This window comes from Eleutherodactylus coqui, chromosome 1 (assembly GCF_035609145.1).
Source record: "Eleutherodactylus coqui strain aEleCoq1 chromosome 1, aEleCoq1.hap1, whole genome shotgun sequence".
Taxonomy (NCBI): Eukaryota; Metazoa; Chordata; class Amphibia; order Anura; family Eleutherodactylidae; genus Eleutherodactylus; species Eleutherodactylus coqui.
In genome coordinates, this window is record NC_089837.1 from 313,677,069 (window position 1) to 313,697,618 (window position 20,550).

Consider the following 20,550-nt stretch of genomic DNA (forward strand, 5'->3'; position numbering starts at 1 on the left):
ACACTTATCAATGTATTTTGTGACTTGCAGGCTTTCCTCTCATTTTTTGGCTCCACCCTCTCCATCTTTGCTTTTCATTTTTTTTACAGAGAAGTTGCATAGATGGAAATCTGGATCCATGGAGTTTAATATGTGCCACTGAGACCTCTTAGGCCTCCATTTTACTAGGTTTCAGTCCCAGCTTTTTTAGCTGGATAGAAAGTCTCATCCACAGAGCTTCTAGATTCAACTAAAAAGACTAATAGAGATGGAAACCTAGTGAAACAGACCAGAGAACTGGGTTTCATCTCACATATATTAAACTTCATGGTTTCATTCAAGTATCCGTGTCTATGCACAAGAAAGAGAAAGCCTTATGCATTTCACTGCAAAACATCTAATCTGTTTTCAAACACATTAACAGTTTACAACATGCACCTCAGTAGACGGGGTGTGAAGCCGGCGTGGTTTGTTGCTGGGGACAGGATTTAGACACATTTCTGAATGCCGCTTTTTAAAAAATGTTCTGATCCAGAATGACATCTCTGCTGTACGGACTCTGGCGTAGAATGTAGCATCTTTCAGCCAGTTATAGTGAATGTATGTTGTGACAGCTTTATCAAAGCAGGAACTTGCAGTCATAAATGTGATTTGAAATTTATCAGTAGTCTAGGTTCAACTTGGAAATTGGTTACAATTATGTCATTTTTAATGTGGGCGAAATTTTTCTCTGAGACTAGTTCTCTACATTTTTTCCTTCAGCATCTCTGCTGGCTTTCATATGCCTGTAGAACAAACATGGGTCATTTTCAAAAATACATTTTTTTTTATAAATTGAGAATAGAACAGGAAATGTGTGTTTTTTTATTTATTTATTTTTCTTCAATCACATTGCTTGCCTTGAATTGTTGAACTGCTACAACTTCATAGCCATGTTTTAATGTGGAACTATTTTGTCATGATGCAGGGATTCCTTATCTGACAAGACTGAGCATGAGGAGGAGTATAAAGGCAATGACAAACTTGGTAATTATCTGTGGTTATATTTAGACACACACATTTTGATAGTTTTACATTCACTAATTTCATTTTTTTTAACCCACCTTTCCTGTGTACCAATGACAAAAGACAACAGCCACAACAGCAGTTTTGAGCTTATTGGGTCCATGATTCCTTCATACCAGCCTCTTAACAAGAATGGTCAAAGTTTCCTCCTTCCTGGCATTGGGGGATTCCGTTCACCCTCCCCAGTTACCTTCAAAACAAACTTCTTGAGCTCTGCATCAAAGGTTAGATATTCAACTACTTAGCACTGAATGCCTTTGCTCTTGTAATGTTTCTGTGCTTACTGTAATACTTTAATTGCACTCAGATGTGTCATAACACAAACCTTTTTGAGTTTTGTTAAATCCTCCCATTTAGGATTTAAAAAAAAGAAATCCATATAATCTAATGCACTACTATGTCTTTGGTACCAGTCAGAGGCATATGGCGCTGCGGAATATGTTGGCGCTATACAAATAAAGTTTATTATTATTATTATTATTATATGGAGGGACATTTCCACACAGCATGTACCACCCGAAAAATCACTTAAACCAGTGTTTCTCAACACCAGTCCTCACGCACACCCTCTACCCCCCCATCCCCAACAGGTCATGTTTTAAGGATTTCCTCAGTATTGCACAGGTGGTGGTGTTGTCGGTTCCTCAGACATTGCCACAGGTGTTCTTACTATAGGATATCCTGAAAACATGACCTGTTGGAGGTCCCTGAGGACTGGAGTTGGGAAATACTGACTTAAACAAGGTCCGACTGGGTACTGAGCAACAAATGGCTCAGTAGTCGCTGGTCTTTTTATCTTTGCTCACTGAAACAAAGCGACCAATAAGCAAGTTCTTGCTCAGTGTAAGCAGATAGTCGTTCATCTTGAATAACTACCTGTTACAGTGAACCGCTTCCATTCACTGCAATGACTATAGCTTGTGTGTAAAAGCACAGTAGCGGTAAGTCTTGGGACAACAAGTTCCCAACAGTTGTCCCATATAAAGCCACCCTAAGTTATAGCCTTCCAGTAAAAGTATCTGGATCTTTTCCTCTTTCTCCCACAAATTTTATGAATAAATTGTTAATTGGGTGTTCCTTGTGTCAAAAAGGTGTCTTTTAAGCCGTAACGATCTGTCGGTATTGAATGGACAGACTGTGTAAGGATACCTTCCCAGCTGTTAATAACCAATTGGCTATACATTTCTAGTAGGAATAACTGGAATTACAGAATGATTATTTCATGGAAAGTAGAATGATTTCCTAAGGCATGTTATGAGAGATAACTGGTCTGTGAGGGGAATTGTATATAGAGTTCTTTACCCTTTTAATGTACATGGGGATTCTGTTCTTGCTTTTGCACCTTTCATAAGACAAACCAGTGGCTTAACTGAGTTTAAATCTTAGAGCTCAGGGAAGATGTCTGAACCCTTGCTTCCCGTGGAAGATTCCCAGGATCTGTACAACACCTCACCTGAGCCCAAAGCCTCGTTTGCCTGTGCTAGTGTACACTCTCAGTTCCAGTTTTCTTTGGAAGATGACACACAAAGCCAGTTATTGGATGCTGATGGGTAAGACCTAGCATGTTGTATTATCCAACAGTTTGATATCCATTCGCAGTGTTTATTTTGAGATTTTCTTTGTCAGGTAGAAATTAGATATTTCACTAAGGTGACAGCCTTCATATTTTTTTTTTAGCTCATGAAATCTTAATATAAGACCACTTTGCATTCAGTTTTTTTTTTTTTAGTCAAGTGCTCCGTCGTGTACCGCAAGCATCGTCTGACTAAAAGTCACTGATGCACTAGCTTTAAAACGTTTAGTTTAGTGTATTGATGTTTGCAATGACTACATTTGTCTTCAAAGGTTCCTAAACGTAGGGCACAACAGGAGTAAATTCAGCTCTGTTAAGCAGAGGCTAGTATTGGATACAATGGATGAGAATGCTATGGATGCCAATATGGGAGAGTTGCTGGACTTGTGCTCAGGAAACTTCAGAGCCTCCCTCTCAGACGCCAGTCAACATAATGAGGATGTACCCAAAAGAGATGCCATGGATGAGCTGCTGGGGTTGTGCTCCGGAAAATTTGTGTCACAAGGTAAAAAAAAAGTTGCCACAAGGTAAAAAAAAAGCTGCCACATTTTTAAAGGTTGTAGCTCATTCTAGTAAAGATTGTCTTTAATTGTATAATTTAAGTTATAGCAGGGGTGTTACACATTTTCAGAGGCCCACATCAGCCTTATATCTACTTTCAAAGGGCTGATTTGTAATTGTGAGACTGTATTGTATGATTAGTTCCTTTAGTTTGTTCACATGAGCATATTTGTTTTCATGCGATCGTGTGAAATATGCGTCATGACTAGAGATGAGCGAACGTACTCGTCCGAGCTTGATGCTCGGGCGAATATTAGGGTGTTCGGGATGTTCGTTATTCGTAACGAACACCACACGATGTTCGGATGTTCGGGTTACTTTAACTTTCTTCCCTGAGAAATCATTTCTATATGCGCTCAATGGGGCCGGCGGCAGCAGCGCCAACCCCATTGAGAGCATATAGAAGACAAATCCTTCTTCTCTGCCACAGCTGTAACAGCTGTGACAGAGAAGAACGATGTTTGCCCATTGAATTCAATGGAACCGGCAATACAGCCGACTCCACTGAATGCAATGGGCTGCCGGCGATCGCGGGATGAATTGTCGGAAAGGGGTTAAATATATAAGCCCTTTCCTGCAATTCATCCAGAAATGTGTAAAAATAAAAAATATATATATACTCACCTGGTGCCGACAGACGGAGTTCAGCGCGGCAGGCTGCAGTTCTCCTGAACTGCTCTGAACAGCTGTGAGCAGTATTCAGCAGCCGGGGATTTAAAATCCCCGCCTGCTGAATAAGATGCCTCTGAATGGTCACAGCCTGACCAATCAGAGGCCAGCCCTCACTCACACCCATTCATGAATTCATGAATTAGTGAGTGAGGGCTGCCTCTGATTGGCTCAGGGGCAGGAGAGCTGTGCTGAGCCAATCAGAGGCAGCCCTCACTCACCCATTCATGAATTCATGAATGGGTGTGAGTGAGGGCTGGCCTCTGATTGGTCAGGCTGTGACCATTCAGAGGCATCTTATTCAGCAGGCGGGGATTTTAAATCCCCGGCTGCTGAATACTGCTCACAGCTGTTCAGAGCAGTTCAGGAGAACTGCAGCCTGCCGCGCTGAACTCCGTCTGTCGGCACCAGGTGAGTATATATATATTTTTTATTTTTACACATTTCTGGATGAATTGCAGGAAAGGGCTTATATATTTAACCCCTTTCCGACAATTCATCCCGCGATCGCCGGCAGCCCATTGCATTCAGTGGAGTCGGCTGTATTGACGGCTCCATTGAATTCAATGGGCTAACATCGTTCTTCTCTGCCACAGCTGTTACAGCTGTGGCAGAGGAGAACTTGCTGTGTCGTTCCCATCATTTTCTTAAATTGCCAAGATTTTCACACATGAAAACCTTAGCGAGCATCGGCGAAATACAAAAATGTTCCGGTCGCCCATTGACTTCAATGGGGTTCGTTATTCGAAACGAACACCCGAACATCGCGGGAAGTTCGTTTCGAATAACGCGAACCCGAACATTTTGGTGTTCGCTCATCTTTAGTCATGACCTATATTTGTGCGTACTATGCACGCAATAGGCCATTGAAGTAAATGGGCCTGTTTAAATACGCAGGGAATACGCATGCCACATGAAACAAGGTGGTGGTCTGGATTCTGCCTGCAGGCCTTGTGTTTGACATGTGAGATATAGGATTGGGCATGTTGCATTTTAATGTGCCAGATTCTTTCAGATTATTTTTTCCCTCAGTGAAGTGAACGTTTACACGTGCCCCAGCGTAGTTGTAAGTCTGTCAGTTGATTTTACAAGCCAATTGTTATGAAATATGGCAGAGGTGAACGATCGCTGTACCTTTTTTTTCCTCACTTTTTATTTTTATTACACTGAAATATCACACTTGCTGTGCTTTCCTTATGATATGTAGATGACAGCATATCCATCCTACAGTGGGTCGGGCTCTCTCCACCTTCCAAGGCGGACTAATCGAAAAGATAATGGTTTAACTTGGGTCTAAATGGCCCCCAAAAGGTTAAAGAAAAATATTGGTAAATTACGAAATTGAATAAATCATAAAAGGGTTTTCTTGATCCATGGTCATGGTAAAGCAAAGTTTTGCATGCGTTACTGTTCACTTCCAGAGGTTTTGTTCCATCTCCTTTATTTCCATACTTCCCATATACGGGGACACTAGTGATTTCAGTGCTTGAATTTATGGCAGTGTCGTCATGTAGATTGCATTAGTGAAAGGGTAGAGAGACACCTAGCCAGCACCAGGTTCAGTAATGGGGGGTTTTACTGCAGTTTCCAGCCACAACTTTACCATGCTCTGGCTGCTACATTTGTTTCTACTCAAAGAATATGTCCAATCTTATAATATGAGCAGCTATGCAGATTGGACATTTTTCTTTACTATACATTAGTTTGAGATTTCCTCCTCAAATTTACACACAACTATCTGCTCTTCTTCGTTCAGCTGATTCCTTAACGCAAGAGTCCTCTGGCTCAGTCAAAGTGAATTCAGGATCTCATAAAGGTGATCAGCTGTCTGAAGCTGCTGCGGCTTCCTTCACAGTAGAACGGTAAGTGGCTATCAAGTACTTTGACTGTTTGGGAGTGAAAATGTGTTATGTGAAAGCGTTTTAATTTTTTATAACGGAAAATATTTTTCAATTTCTTGTCTGCATAGTTTATGGATATGCATTCTGATATGCTGATGTGTGTATGTAATTATGCTGTTATTTACCAAAGTTTTGCTACTTGTTTCAGACCGTAATAATCTCTGCTGTTTCTCTCCTCCATTCACTTAGTCTTACTCTACCAGTCATACACTTGTCTTTATCTAATCCGCACCATAGTGCTTCAGGCCTACTATTTTATTTTTATTTTTTTGCCGCCTTCCTTCAAATCCATTACATTGTAAATTAGCAGTAATGTTCGATGTATGTCTGAAATTGAAGCATTACTATAAACCACTTATGTATCTCGGTTTTACTACTTAAGTAATGCTTTTGCTCAAAACATGTAATCATAGTTTCATTTGCAAATATACAGAGAGACGAACAATGAAGAGGAGGAGGAGTTTGGTGATTTTCAGCTCCTTCCATGTGATGAATCAGACAGTGAAAAGGTTGGTGAAAAGTTGTAGTTTGGTAAGGTCGATAATTAAAGGGGTTGTCCTGCAAAAGCAAGTGAAGTTAAACACTTCTGTATGGCCATATAAATGCACTTTGTGATATACATCGTGCATTAAATATTGGCCATACAGAAGTTATATACTTAAACCCATGCGCAGACGACCTGTGCGGCGCGAGCACGCCGGAGCAGCCCCATTCAACGAGACAGAAGAGGCAGACTGCGCAAGCGCGTCTAATCGAGGCAGAAGAAGGCTTCGGTCGGCGCCATGGAGACGGGGACGCCAACACTGGAGGGGGTAAGTGTATAACTTCTGTATGGCAAATATTTAATGCACGATGTATATTACAAAGTGCATTAATATGGCCATACAGAAGTGTTTAACTTCACTTGCTTTTGCGGGACAACCCCTTTAATACTGCATAAAGGATAAGTGTTATAATGACATGTACCGATGAAGGTATTATAGCTGTGTGAATTTATGTTCCGAGCTACAATAAGGTTGGGCTCATGCTGGTGCGTCAGATTCCATGTGCGCATTGATCACGAAAGCTAATTGCGTTGGGTCGTGTTTGGTTTTCCATGCGGAAGAACAAATGCAAGCAGGGAATAAGAGAAAGTTGCCGAACTTTCTGTTAAACGCCTTCTATTGCTCAAACGACATTCTCTTGTGCTACCGTTCTGCGAGTCATGCCTTCAGAACAGGATACTGATCTTGAGGCTTGGCTGGTTTTATACTACATATTTTGGAAGTAGTATAAACCACTTATTCTGGAAGAAGAGCCCAGAAGAATAAGCGGAGATTGCAGACAGCAGTGTGGGTGGGGGTATTGTTCCCCTGACTCCGTCCTATATTGTCTGGCCACAAATTCCTGCTTTCTTCCATTTGTCCCTAGCAACTTGTGTACAAATCCGCGCCCATACGCAATGTAAAGGCGGATGCACTGTGGATCGAAAAGCATCATACACACGGAATCCACAGTAAAATAGAGCATGCTGCGATTTTTATCTTTTTTTTGCTCGCAAAATGTAATTCCTCCTCGCAAGTGTGAGCGAAACTTCGAAAGTCAAAGCCCGCATATCATACGTGCAGATGGCAATCACAGAATCCGCAATTCAAATCCGCTTGTGCGAGACCAAACCAATGCAACAGCTTAAGGACAGTGGTTTCATATAGTTTTTCTTTGAAAATGCCACAGTTTTTGAGTTTCATGCGGTTACAAAACAACTGCTGGAAAAAGACAAATTGATTCAAGAGGACTGGGAAATATAGATAAAGGCCTTTTTCTTCCTGCTAGATTCACTTCTGACTTTGGCTAAAAAGAACACTGTGAAAAAACTCCCAACTCTGACACAAACAAATAGATTCGGATAGCCAAGAGATTACCATTTGCAGCTTATAATATCTTTATATTTAAATTGCCTATTTAGGAAGAAGTGGATGAAAGTGAGGAGGAGGAGGAGGATAAAGAAAATGAAGACTTGGTGGATCAACAGATTTTGAGAAAATGGGGGAAAAAAAGAAAGCTGTAAGTAGTTGGAGTCATCCAACCTTGTGTTGTGACACCACAAAGTGCTATGGTGAGCACTAATTTTATTTGTTGCTGGCAATTCATTGTCATTAGTTTTTTCTTTTTTTGTATTCGGACGCCAGTGCCTTTGGGCACAATTTGTAGTTGTGAGTGATTTAGGTGTGGAATAATACACAGCTAGATAGTTTGCTTAACTTGTAAACACGATATTATTAAACAAAGCAGGGAGATGAGGTAGTTTTCTTCAGCACATTCTGTGCAAAATAAATGATACACAAATTGCAATAATGCAGACACCTGTGTCTAAGGCCGGCTGTCCACGGATGATGCGGTATCCCACGGTGAAGCTCCGCCGCGGGAGCCGCTGGCGAGTCTCCGCTGGTCAGCCCTATCTAATAGGCTGACCGCGGAGAATCGCAATGATTCTCCGCTCGTGGACAGGTGCCGGCACTTTCCATGGCAATGCTATGGGAAGCATCGCCTGGCGGGATTCGAATAAACTGCCATGGACAGGGGGCCTAACACATTTATATACTGGGAGCTTACTCTGGATTTCTTTTCTCTATCCGTGTTTGTATTTACATCTTTCTTTATCTCCCCCTTTTCATATTTGCATCTTTTATTTTTCCTCTAGTCACTGTCAAAACTGACTCTCCTCCTCAGTTACTCACGGTTTCTCAGATTTTTCTCTTGTTTCTTTTCACTTCTCTTTCCTGCCTGGCACTTTTCTCCGCGCTTCTGGCGCTTCTTTTTTTTGGTGCTCTTTGCCTGGCACCCCTCTTCTTGGTGCTCCTCTGCCTGGCACCTTTCTTTTCTCACTACTCTTTACTTTTTAAAACTGCCTCCTGCGACCGTTGTCTGGCTGTCTCCCCTCTGTTACCTGACCAGTTTGTCTGTAGTCAATCACGGCCTATCTGGTTGCTAGGCTACCTGTCTCATCTGAGTCTCTATGCATTTTTTTTCTATCTTGTGCAGCTGGATAAAATGTCCTAACTGGTTGCTAGGTTACATGCACCACTTGTGTAAACTGACTCAGATTAACCCCTAGGGGTGGTTATTGTATTACCGGTCCCTATAACTCAGCAGGACTATGTAGTGCCTTTTTTAAGGCCACTACACTTCACTTGCTGTAGAATAAATCTGCTGGTACTGTTCGGTCTTTTGGATAAACTACTGACTTTGTACATTAAATTTGAAATGTCTTAATAAATTGCAGAAATCTCCAGGACTTCATGGAAGATGAGGCAGAACTTTCTGGAAGTGATCTTGGCAGTGGTGATGAGGATGAAGGAGATTACGACGATGAATATGAAGAAGACGCAATCGATGAAGAACTCCCTTCTGATGAAGAGCTTCAGGACCAAGTCAACAAAATCCACATGTATGTATTTGTTTTGAAGTTTATAAATAACTCATTGAGACTCCCTTTACATTTGCATATTTGCAGGCATTTTCAAGATTTGCTCATGCAGTACGCAGAGAATAGAACCTATTGATTTCACATGTGTATTTTCCCTGCACATTTGCACACCCACGGCCCCCATTGAAGTCAATGGGGATGCGCTAATGTGCACGCATTACGCTAGGAGTTGCATGAAACACTGCGTAATTGTGCAGGAAAAAACACCTGGAACTCAGACATTTCAATTAGTGCGTACTATTCAGCAAGCAAATTACATGCCTTGTGGGCGCAAAAAGTACAGTAATCAATGCGAAATACTTGCGATCCTCTGACGCACCTGAAACACATGCTGAGGACTGCAGTTTCACAGAAGCACCCTGAGACATTTTTGAATGAAAAACTCCTCGCAACCGCGTGCAAAATGCACGTTTCTTGGGCTGATATCGCGCTCGACCATGTGAATGCAGCCTTAGGCTAGGTTCACACTAGTTTTGCATCTGTCCACCATGTCCTGTGTTTTTTTTTTTAAGTTCTTTTTAGGATTGACTTCCTCCTTTTCCTTTAACATTTAGACAAACAACAAAGGTATTTCCAAAATACACTATTTTACTCTCCATGAATGGCATGACAACATTCCCCACCCTTTGGAAAAAATATGACCTACTGCCTTCAAGAATATTTCATTACTTACAACTTAAGAATTTCGTATCCTCTTCTCCAAAATATAAACTCCCCATTAATACCACCCTTCCAAAACAAGGCTAGTGCATACCTTGCACAGTACACAACTACCATAAGTATCTAGATGGGAACAAGATATAGGTACTACCTTGAAAGATGAGTGGTGCCAGATATGGAGGTCGACCAGTTGTGGTGCCCGGAATACACTAATGTTGGAAACATATAAAATTCTATTGCGCTGGTATTTAATTCCCACTAGAATAGCACATGTGGTTCCAGGCTATTCCAGAGAGTGCTTCTGGGGGTGCTCCACCAGGAGACTTGTTCCAAATATGGTGGTCCTGCCCTCGAGTTTTTCTCATGATAAATTAGGGAATATCATGAGAAAAAACACATTTTGGGTTGTTGCCCCCAAGAGAGGACTACTTCTTGTAAGTTGCAAGTGCGTAGAAGAAAGATATATATCTTTTTTAATTAAAAAAAAATTAAATTTAAAAAAATTTAAGACCAGTTTCTAGTTTTGTGTTTTAAAATAAAACCATGAGTCCTGATAGAAATAATAAAATGCTCTATACGTGGCAGAAGCCACCTTGAAAGCTTAGAGGTCCATTAACAGATCCGTTGGGTAATTTTTATTTACTTTTTTTAACAAATGTTTCAGGATGGCTAAATGTGACGTGAACAGAGGCCTAAGGTACACAATATAATTCTGAGTTTGCGTTTTAATTCTAGGAAGGTTACTATGGATGAAGACAAGCGCCGCTTGCGGCTGTATCAGGAACAGTACTTGGCTGATGGGGACCTTCACAGTGATGGTCCAGGAAGGATAAGAAAATTCAGGTGGAAGAACATTGGTAATGCAACATTGCTGTTGTAGTTGATCTGTTTAGATTCAGTAGTTTTTACCTATAATATGAGCTGTTTATTAAAGTGATACCTTTTTGTTTTGCTTTCAGCCTTTGTCTTTTGAGCACTGTGGCATCTAGGTAAATCATGCTAGTTAAGAAGTGGGCTAGAAATGATCTATAGTTTAGAAATATCTTTGTGGTTGATGCCACCAGCACAAAACTTTAGCCTTAGTTATTTGAATAACTGGAAGAGCCAATTTTCCATTCTGAAAACCTTTTTTTTCCTCAATTTTTGGGTAAAAATGGCTAAAACTGGAAAGTAGACTTGCGTGCTGCCATTCCATTTTAGTGAGACTGTCACTTCTGTGTATTTCATGTCTAATTGTAAGTTGATGTACATGGTCTGTTTCTTTTCTATCTTTAGATGATGCCTCTCAGATGGACATGTTCCATAGATATTCTGAATTGGAAGATCAGGAGGCTGAGAATGAGGAAATGGATGAGGCAGAAGCCAAAAGAAGGAAGGAAAGATTTGAACGAGAACAATGGTTACGTGAACAGGTAGATTGCTGGAATGTGTTTGGTAGCGTTCTGTGTCCCCCCCCCCCCCCCCTCCCTGTTTGTATGACTAAAACTACAGTAACCACAAGATGCTCTCCTGTTTCCATATTGTCCCTTGCTATGTAAGAAACCTGAACCTATACTAATATTTTTTTTTATATAGATTGAAAGGGGTAACAAGGAAGAAGAGGAGGAGATTGGAGAGAACAGTCAGTTCATGAAGTTGGCAAAAAAAGTTACTGAAAAGGTTTTACAGAGACAAGGTGAGTAGATTTTAAATCCTTCAAGCCACATGATAATTATCATGAGCAAAGGTTACTTAAAGGCTGGTTTAGACATAACGATTCTCGCTCAAAAGTCACTCAAAGCCATCCTCCCATCACTGAAGTAAAGATCATCCTGAGTGGCTTTCAGCCACATTAGGGGATTGGCAAGTGTTTCTGATGTGGGGAAACCTCACATTGCACGCTATGCGATATGTTTTACTGTCCCATAGAAAGCAATGAATGTTCCAAGGAATGCAAATGCGTTTAAAAAAAAAAAAGGGGGGGGGGGGGAGTTCACATTCGCGTGAGATTTGTGAGTCTAACAAAGCAGGAATATCGCACAAGTATCTCGGCTGTGTGAAACCGGCCTCACAAGCAGGGTTACAATTAAAGTTAGACATTTATATATAGATAAGCTATAACCATCACCATAATAGTGACCTACTTTCCTTTGCTGCAGTGACCCTTGCACAGATCAAAGAGCACGTCTAGAACAGTCTCCCATAGAAATGAAAGGATCATCTGCTATCCATTGTGTGACTGGGCCATGAGGCTTCTGTAAAGCATATCTATAAAAGCTCTAAATCCTGTTAATAGCCGCTCAGGCGAGATTGGCACTAAAAAAGCTTAGAATATTAGAATGAGGAATTGAATCCCCCCCCCCCTTTTACACATTTCTTTATTTTGTAAAGAGATTTAAAAGAAATCATTGCGCCATATAAACCATGAATGCCTTTTTTTTTTGTTTGCTCACCTTGGCTCAAAAATATAAATTAGGTGATCGGCAAGTTCTGCGCACCCTAAAAAGTTAACAACCTAGTACTGCAAAAATAATTCCCCGCACAGCTTTAGCAAAGACAAAGTGAAATAAAAAAAAAAACAGCTTCCCAGAATACAGCAATGCGATAAAATTTGCATTTTGTGATTTGTAGCAGTAAAACATTGAGGTAGATCGAAATATAGAGTTTTTTCCTTCTCACTGCAATGGCCACTGAGGTAAAATTTAAAAAGAAAATCTGCCAACACGGTGAAATAAGCAGTGTGCCATCATACTATCTGACTTTGCTCATCCATAAACTCTGCTTTTGATTCACAGCAACCATAGAAACTACTGAGCCAAAAAAGCAAGGTTCTAGAAATCCATTTGAAATACAGCAACCGTTTAGTCTTCCAAAGGTGAGTTTTTACATAAACCTCTTCTGCTGTAATGTAAATCATTCCTTCATGGTTCAAAGCTTTCTTATAAATCATAATTTAATGTACTTCAGATAAAAACCGGTTCACTGTTAAACAAGCCAAAAGAAGTACTTCAGAAACTGGCATCAATGTCAAACGTAAACCCCAACGCACCAAGAAACATAAGGAATTTTGTGTTCCATACTCTGTCTCCACAGAAGAAAGAAGAATCTACAGATAAACTAAAACCAAAGGTAATGTGCTATATGCAGCAGACTATATCCTTGTAACACTCTGCAGGTAAGCTGTATGAGATGCTTTAAGGCAAGACCCATTCCATATAGGCAAAATCCAAAGCACCATTAAAATCCACCTTTTGTTGAAGCATACATTTAAAAACACAATGTGCAACCAGCGTAAATGTCCACACTTACATTTTTCAGATTTCAGGTCCCTAAGCTATATTTATTTGGGCGACTATGGCATTGGTTAGTTAAAAACTGACAGTCTTACATGCTATTTTCTTGTGGTTTTCATTCAATTTTTTACAAAAATGGTTGTTTTTTTTTTTGTGTGTGCCTTTACTCTGCTCTGCACTTCCTGGTTCTTTTTTATCTGGTCCATATTGTAACCTGCATTAAAAACGTATCGCAATTGCATGCACATCACATTGCATATGATTGCAATATGTTTTTTTTGAACTTTTTATTAAATTATTTTAAATGCTCCTGTAGAAACTAATTGGCAGTTCTTAAAGAACTGCACAAGAATAGTACATGTAGTGATTATTTCTAATACAATCTATTGATCTGAGAAGAAAGTCGCTTGTGTGAATTAACCTATTCAAATGTACTGGTTCTTTTCCCGTGCAAGTTCTGTCCATCTTGAAATCAGACCTAACTCGTGCTGGAAAAGTACCCGGGTGAACACACCCTTAGTCATATCTGACAGCAACACCTGAAAAGTATTTAATAATCCATGTTTAAGGTAAGAGGGAAGAGGTGTGACTCTTTGGCTCCTCAGCCACATCATGTTGGGACAGCTGGGGTAACAATGTGCTACTTAATATGAATATTTGAAAAAGAACAACTCTGAGTGCATAAATTAAGGGCTAGTAGTTAGTATTAAGATTATTGGGATTATGCCAATTTAAAGTCATGCCCTATCAACAGGATTGTAGATAATAGTTCTCTACAAGAGTTTCCTATAACATAATTACAACGTACCATATGGTATTTCCTCCTCCTATCCTTAAAATTGGTATTAACCTCTTGATGTAAAAAGATTGACTAGGGCCCACCCGCCTCCCAGAATGTATAAGTAACCAATTTTGGTGCCAGCGGAGCAGGAAAGAAGGGAGAGGGAACAAGTAAGATACAGAGCAGCACCCACATCCGAGGGAGCAGGCCTTGCATCGGTTAGACTTGGTACGGGCACTACGATGTATGTTTCTAGAACAAAGGAGGTCTGGTGGGTGGAATTTCTGTTCATAATCCAGGAAGGACCGCGTCGGGAGATCTGCAGCATCCAAAGTGACCATCTCCAGATGGATGTGTATGGCAGTGGCCGAGGTTTACCGCGCTAAGGGACAGACTCCTCCTTTTCGTGTGACTGCGTACTCAACACAGGCAGTGGGGGCCTCCTGGGCGTTTCATCATGGAACTTCGACCCTTCAGGTGTGCAGGGCAGCGACTTGGTCCTCCCTGCATACCTCTTCCAAATTTTATAGGGTGCAAAGTTTTGTATCAGCAGACTCCTCCCTCAGTCGGAGGTTCTTGCAGGCGGCCGTTCACTGACTGCATGGGTCTTGTTCATGAGTAACCCACCCCTTTTTGTGTGACTGCTCTGGAATGTCCCAAGGTCTTGGCTGTGTACCCCAATGACACGGACGAGAAATAAGGATTTTTGGTATAACCTACCTTAAAAACACTGTCGTCGCATTCATTGGGGGGACACAGCACCCATCCATGTTGTTGTGGTTACCCTGTTTTCCTGTTTGGAACTTTCATTCGTTCTGTGGTCGCATATGGCGTTAATATACGTACCATAGTGTTTATGTTGTACTCCTACTGAGCTGCTCCTATTGCTTGAATACAAAACTGATCAGCGTGGTGCCTGCAGGAGGGGGTATAGCGATTAGGAGAAGAAAGTGAACAATAATCAATAGGTAGCGCTCCAAAAGGCTGATCTGATTGAATGTCAGAACAATATAGGAATTTGGACTCACCCGACGTCACCGAATAACACCCCAGCCCCGCCTATCCCCCGCCCCACTTGGGGTACCGGTACGTCAAAATCCAGGAAGGCTTGTAATAGTGTCTGTAATGACACTAGATGATGCACTGGTCAGATACAGCATCCATTCGGGAGAGCGTCATGGTATGGTTCCAGACGTGCAGGCACACTGGAAGATGTAAATAGACAATAGTGGAGAGAACAAAATTTACCAGCGCTCCGGTGTCTAATGAGAATAAGGATAAAAAGTATGCGAATCGAACTTACTTCAAAGAGGTGCCTGATCCTCGGCACCCTTTAATCTCAGACAGCGTGTAATATCGCAGACATAGCAGAGTAGAAGGTCCAATACTGTGACACGTTTCGGCTTCTAATAGGAGCCTTTCTCGAGGCTACTTCGTGCAGTAGCTTGTGACGTCCCCGAAACAGGTTGCGCAGCCTTTAGACAAATGCCGGGCACAGAACCTAGAAGTGACATGGGAGTTGCTTTGAGAAGAGTGAACAACTGTTATTGCTTGGAGGACCTGCTTTTAAGATAAGTCTGGCAACCCCTTTAAAGGGAACCTGTCACCAGCTATGAATACTAGTTACGGTGCTCTTAGGGCAGATTCTGAGAATTGCAGGGAGGTATCTTCTTACACCTGCCAGTCTTAGTCAGCACGCTATCAACTGTGATAGTTTGGACGTGGGCGATTTAATCGGACTGATGGCTGTGTGCGCATGCTCCTATGGATCTTTATGGGAGTTTACACACACAGCCTTCAGCTTTCAGTTCAATGACCTGGTCTTCCACAGGCATTAGGCAGGTAAGTATAAAAAATGGCTCCCTGCACTCCTCACAATCTGCCATATGGGCACCATAACTTATTTTGTGGTACTCGTAGCCTGTAACGAGTTCCCTTTTTATGGTAATATTTTTTGTCTATTGGATATAATTTAACATTGTGTTTGCAACGCTTTTTGGCACAGTTGACTGCCCTTTTTTTTGGTAAATTTTTTTGTTTGTTTTTACACTTATTAGATCTGATTTTTGCTTGTTTGCACCTTTGTTTGACAATTTTGTTTGAAAAAAGTTCCAGATTTGTGAACAAGCCCATTCTAGTGGTGATCTGATATAACTTTTTTGGTTTGACTTTTCATGAAGCAAAACGCAATAAATATAACTTCTTCTCCCTGTTTACAGGTACGAAAAAGTAACACTGCTGCTACATCTTCTCCGAAGAGGTTAAAGTCGGACCACTCCAATACTATAAACAGCAAAAATCGCAGTATCTTCCCTTTTTTGGAGAACTAACTGGCCGCCATATCATTGGTTTGTTCACTGTTCAGTAAAATCTAATAAAGCATTTTGGATGTATGGACTTGTTTTCTGAGAATGCACTTCATGAATATCAAGGACAACACTGAATGTTAAAAGGGTTCTGTCATTAAAACGCCCACCCTCATCTGGGATCTGCCTAAAATAAAAATGAGGGTATACTCTCCTGGAGTCCCGGCCCGCAGCCGACAGCCAGTACTGGTGTAGTCCGTGACTTCCGTGTAGACGGCTGGGTGGAAGCTTGTGACCGCTGCAGCCAAACAGACACCACAGCGTTACTTTCGGTGCTCCTGGCATAATTGCTTATATCCTGGGCGACACGATGCCAGGAGTTTGGAGACTGACGTTGCGCCTCTGACTGGCTGAAGCAGTCGCGTGCTTCTGCTGAGTGTCTACCTGGAAGTCCCTGCCGATGCCATCGGTGGCTGTGAGCTGTGTCCCGGGGTTCCAGGTGTGATGAGTATACCCTTAGTTTTTAGGCAGGACCTATCTGGGGGACAGGATGTTGTTTCCTTTCATATTTGTACTGTTTTGAAAAGTTATTTGTCTTGTAGAGGGTTGTTTTTTTGTGTCTGTGTGTAAATGTTCACGTTTTAGTATTTTTACTATGCTCATTAACCTTAATTCTTGTTAAATTATCACTCAATGTTTTTGCAAGATTGATGTATGACTGTAGGGTATATGCTCTATCAAGGAAAGAATTGGATGCTAGGAGCAAATATGGAAACGGCTTCATCATGTAGCTATAGGTTTTAGTCAGTATGGTGGAGACCATTTCTGCGTATTTGACAGTGTGCGACTTGAAATGAATTGTAGGCGATACATTTTGTGTTTTCATTGAAGAGGCAGAATGCTACCGCAGTAGAATTGTCAGGAATAAAGTGTGTATCGCTTAGCATTTTTAAAAATACATTTTTTGTTTTTAAGCAGTGTATATTGTCTGAATGTAATTATATTTTCCTTTTGTAAAGTATTTTTGTAAATTGTTATAAATGTAAATTGTTTGCAACTGAGCATTGTGATTTTATAAATAAAATTGTCCTAAATTATGTGTCTCATCATGAAAAATAACTGTGGGGCAGTGTGAGCCGGTCAGTTGACTATTAAGTGGCTGCACCATTTTTAACCCCTTAGTGACAAGGCCTATTTGCTCTTAATGACCAACTAATTTTTCAGCTTTTTTTCATCGTTTCATTCCCAGCGGCATAACCTTTTTACGTTTCCTGTCAACATAGTCTTGTTTTTTTAACAACCTCATTTTGGGGTACATATAATGTATACTTTTTGGGGGGAGGGATTGGGGAAAAAATTCCCCTTTTTTTTTTTTTTTTTTTTAGATATCAATTTTACATCAAGGATGCAAAATAAATGTGATAACCTTGTTCTCAAGGTCAGTAGGATTCTGGCAATACCAAGCTTATAGAAATTTTTGCATTGTCATTTTTACACACTAAAAGCACTTTGTCTCATGTCGTTCATTGGGGGACACAGGTGAAGACCTTTCTTTATAGCTACTGCCACTAGGAGGTGGATACCAAGCAGATAAAGTGTTAGCTCCTCCTACTAGCTTATACCCCTCCTGCAGGCACCAAACTTACTAGTTTTTAACTTGGTGTGCATAGGAGGCAGACCTGGTTATCGCTGATCTTCAGCAGCCTTTTGGATGCAGGGAATACAGGGAGGTAGGCTTTCCCTGTTACCCCACCAAAGACTATGAACAGAACTGAGGTAACCCTGCTGTTATCTGTTCTAGTCTCAGAAGAAAAGGAGGCACACCAAAGCGTTAACTCAAACATGACCTGCCAGGTATAGTGTCCCTTTTTTTTTTTTTAAACCAGAGTACTCCCTTCCTGCTTAAAAATAGGCAAGACAGGAATGTAGACTGTGGGAACTGAGGAGCTGTGTTCCTTCCTCTCCTAGGAGGGTAAGTATCCTGTATAGAGCTGACTATTTTCTCCCTTTTTTTTTTTTCCCCCCTCTCCCTCCCTTTCTTTCCTGGCTACTAAAATTCACATCTGGCCCAATACCTCTAAGGTTCTCTTCTTGTAGTTTTTTTTTTACCCAGTCGGCAGTGGGTTCTCCCCTCGCTGTAGCTGCTACGTTTGCCCTGCTGGGTCTTTTTCTTCAGATTGTCGTGGGGTGTGCGAATACGCTGTAGTTTTTCATTGTACCTGGTATGCAAGGTACCACGGATCTTCCCATGGCCAGTTGGAGTTTTGTTCCCTGTCGTGATTTTTGCCACACATCGTCACTTGTTGATGCTTTGCTAGCCAGGGTTACAAATTTAACCCCGGCAATGCCTGCACAGTGTTCCTCCTTTCATGGGCGTCCATTGGGTATCAGATGGCTGCTAAACAGTGTCCGCTTTCACATCCTTTCTCCTAGTTATTCAAACTTTAGTTTCTTTACGAGAGTTAGCTGAGACCCGTAGTACCGCACACTTCTCTCAAGCTCCAACTCTCCCAGCAAGGATTCTTGAGATCATTATTCTTCCATAACCATGCTCCAGACCAGGTAAGCTCTGCCTTTCAGCTAGCTTTCCAGCGCTAATGTCTCTCCTGTAGTGAATCTTGCAATAGGTCTATATTGCAGTAATTTTGTAAAAGTGCTATTTTAGCTCTATGTCCGACTTTAGACAGGGGCTGGCCAGAGCCACGTGTTATGCTTGTTTTTGCTGGAATACTAAATTTACATGCAGCCAAAACACTTTTTTGTTCTAACTGCATTCCAATGCTGCAGGCAGCCATAGAACAAACTACTGGCACCCCTTCTGTCTAGCTTATACAATTCACTGAACCAGAATGGGTACGCCCCCTGTCACAGGTGGTCTCAGACTTTACGAAGGTCTCTACTGCTGTTTTAGAAAGTCTACACCGTTTCAACAGTCAACCTGGTCAAAACATGTCAGATGGAGGCAAACCATTCACACAAGACTTTGCCTGCGGTAAACTACGTAAGTGAATTAGACCTTCCCATTCCAAGGTGACTGTCTAGATCTCCTGCATCGCCATTCCTAAACTGAGAGGGTAATTTTTCTCCAGAGACATTAGTTAAGGCCCATTTACACGGGACGAATGTCAGGCAAATGATGCCCAACACTCGTACCTGCACGTACTCTCTCCCGTGCTGCTTCACAAGAACAAGTATCGTTGGCTCACAGCGGGGCAGCAGGAGGAGATTTCACTCCTCGCTCTCCCCTGCCCCTCTATATTCACTTAACATAGTGGTCGTTCAGTACTGAACACTCGTCTATGCTGCCTGCCTGACATTCATTCCGTGTAAAGGGGCCTTTAGTTAAAGGGTAAACTCTGAATCCTGATCTGATTTTGATCTGGATCAAGAACGGGCTTCTAAAATTTCCACTATGGTACATGGCCTGATAGTCACCATAAGGCAGGGGTCCCCAACTCCAGTCTTCAGGGACCACCAACAGGTCATGTTTTCAGGACATCCTATGGTAAGAACACCTGTGATAATGTCTGAGGCACTGACAATTACATAACATGTGCACTTCTGAGGAAATCTTGAAAACATGACCTGTTGGCAGTCCCTGAGGACTGGAGTTGGGGAACACTGCCATAAGGGATGCCTTCAAGTCACAGATCAGACTCCTACTAAATCAGCGGCAACATTTTCATTCGGACGTCTGAAGCGTTCTCCGAAGGTGTTCTTCCTCATGAAGAGTTCGATGTACCGAACAGGGAATGAAGCCTTCACGATAAACGCTTCAATAAACTTAGTCTAGAATAGGATACATGATATATAGTTTAGTGTAAAAAATAAATTTTAAAATGGTCATCCAAAACTTCCATTGAGGCAGTGGGGTCGATACTCGGTCTAGTTTTTGCCTATACTTGAGTCAGCAAAGCCTCGACTGAATGGGCTAAGCTGCTATACGGAGTTATTATTTCTAGATCTTTTCTGGTGAAATTGGGAGATATGGTGTAGCAGCCCAAGCGGGGAAGTTTATATCTAGGTGAAGCTTCCCTGGATACAGCCCGACTTCTTAGCTCCTGCATAGCGGCTTCAGTAGCCACACTGTGGCCTAAATCCTGGGATGCAGATGCTTCCTCTAAGAAGATCTTTGATAAGTATTTCGTTTGTTGGCTCAAAACTTTTTGAAGCCAGACTTGATGAAAACATCTCGGAAGCTACTGGTGGTAAGAGTTCTTACCACAGACCTATACTTACAAGAGCATTGCAAAAGAAAATAAACCATTTTTGTTCCTTTCACTGCTCCAGCCCTTGAAACTCTGATAGTAAAAAGGC

General features: G+C 41.5%; 1 protein-coding gene across 2 annotated transcripts in view; it reads left to right on the forward strand.

Annotated features, from left to right (window-relative positions):
- The window catches only part of CLSPN (claspin), a 55,486-nt gene extending 38,156 nt beyond the window's left edge, over positions 1–17,330 (forward strand). Inside the window, exons 12-25 of one of the 2 annotated variants that reach the window (XM_066574992.1) lie at positions 947–1,005; positions 1,108–1,268; positions 2,431–2,594; positions 2,890–3,122; positions 5,604–5,709; positions 6,182–6,257; positions 7,694–7,791; positions 9,011–9,175; positions 10,610–10,731; positions 11,150–11,286; positions 11,450–11,549; positions 12,649–12,728; positions 12,821–12,982; positions 16,147–17,330. In XM_066574992.1, coding sequence (XP_066431089.1) covers positions 947–1,005; positions 1,108–1,268; positions 2,431–2,594; positions 2,890–3,122; positions 5,604–5,709; positions 6,182–6,257; positions 7,694–7,791; positions 9,011–9,175; positions 10,610–10,731; positions 11,150–11,286; positions 11,450–11,549; positions 12,649–12,728; positions 12,821–12,982; positions 16,147–16,257 — 1,774 coding nt within the window. In that variant the 3' untranslated portion in view covers positions 16,258–17,330. Of the gene's footprint in view, positions 1–946; positions 1,269–2,430; positions 2,595–2,889; positions 3,123–5,603; positions 5,710–6,181; positions 6,258–7,693; positions 7,792–9,010; positions 9,176–10,609; positions 10,732–11,149; positions 11,287–11,449; positions 11,550–12,648; positions 12,729–12,820; positions 12,983–16,146 lie in introns of both variants that reach the window. The other variant, XM_066574991.1, reaches the window with a different exon arrangement.
- The last annotated feature ends 3,220 nt before the right edge of the window (positions 17,331–20,550 follow it).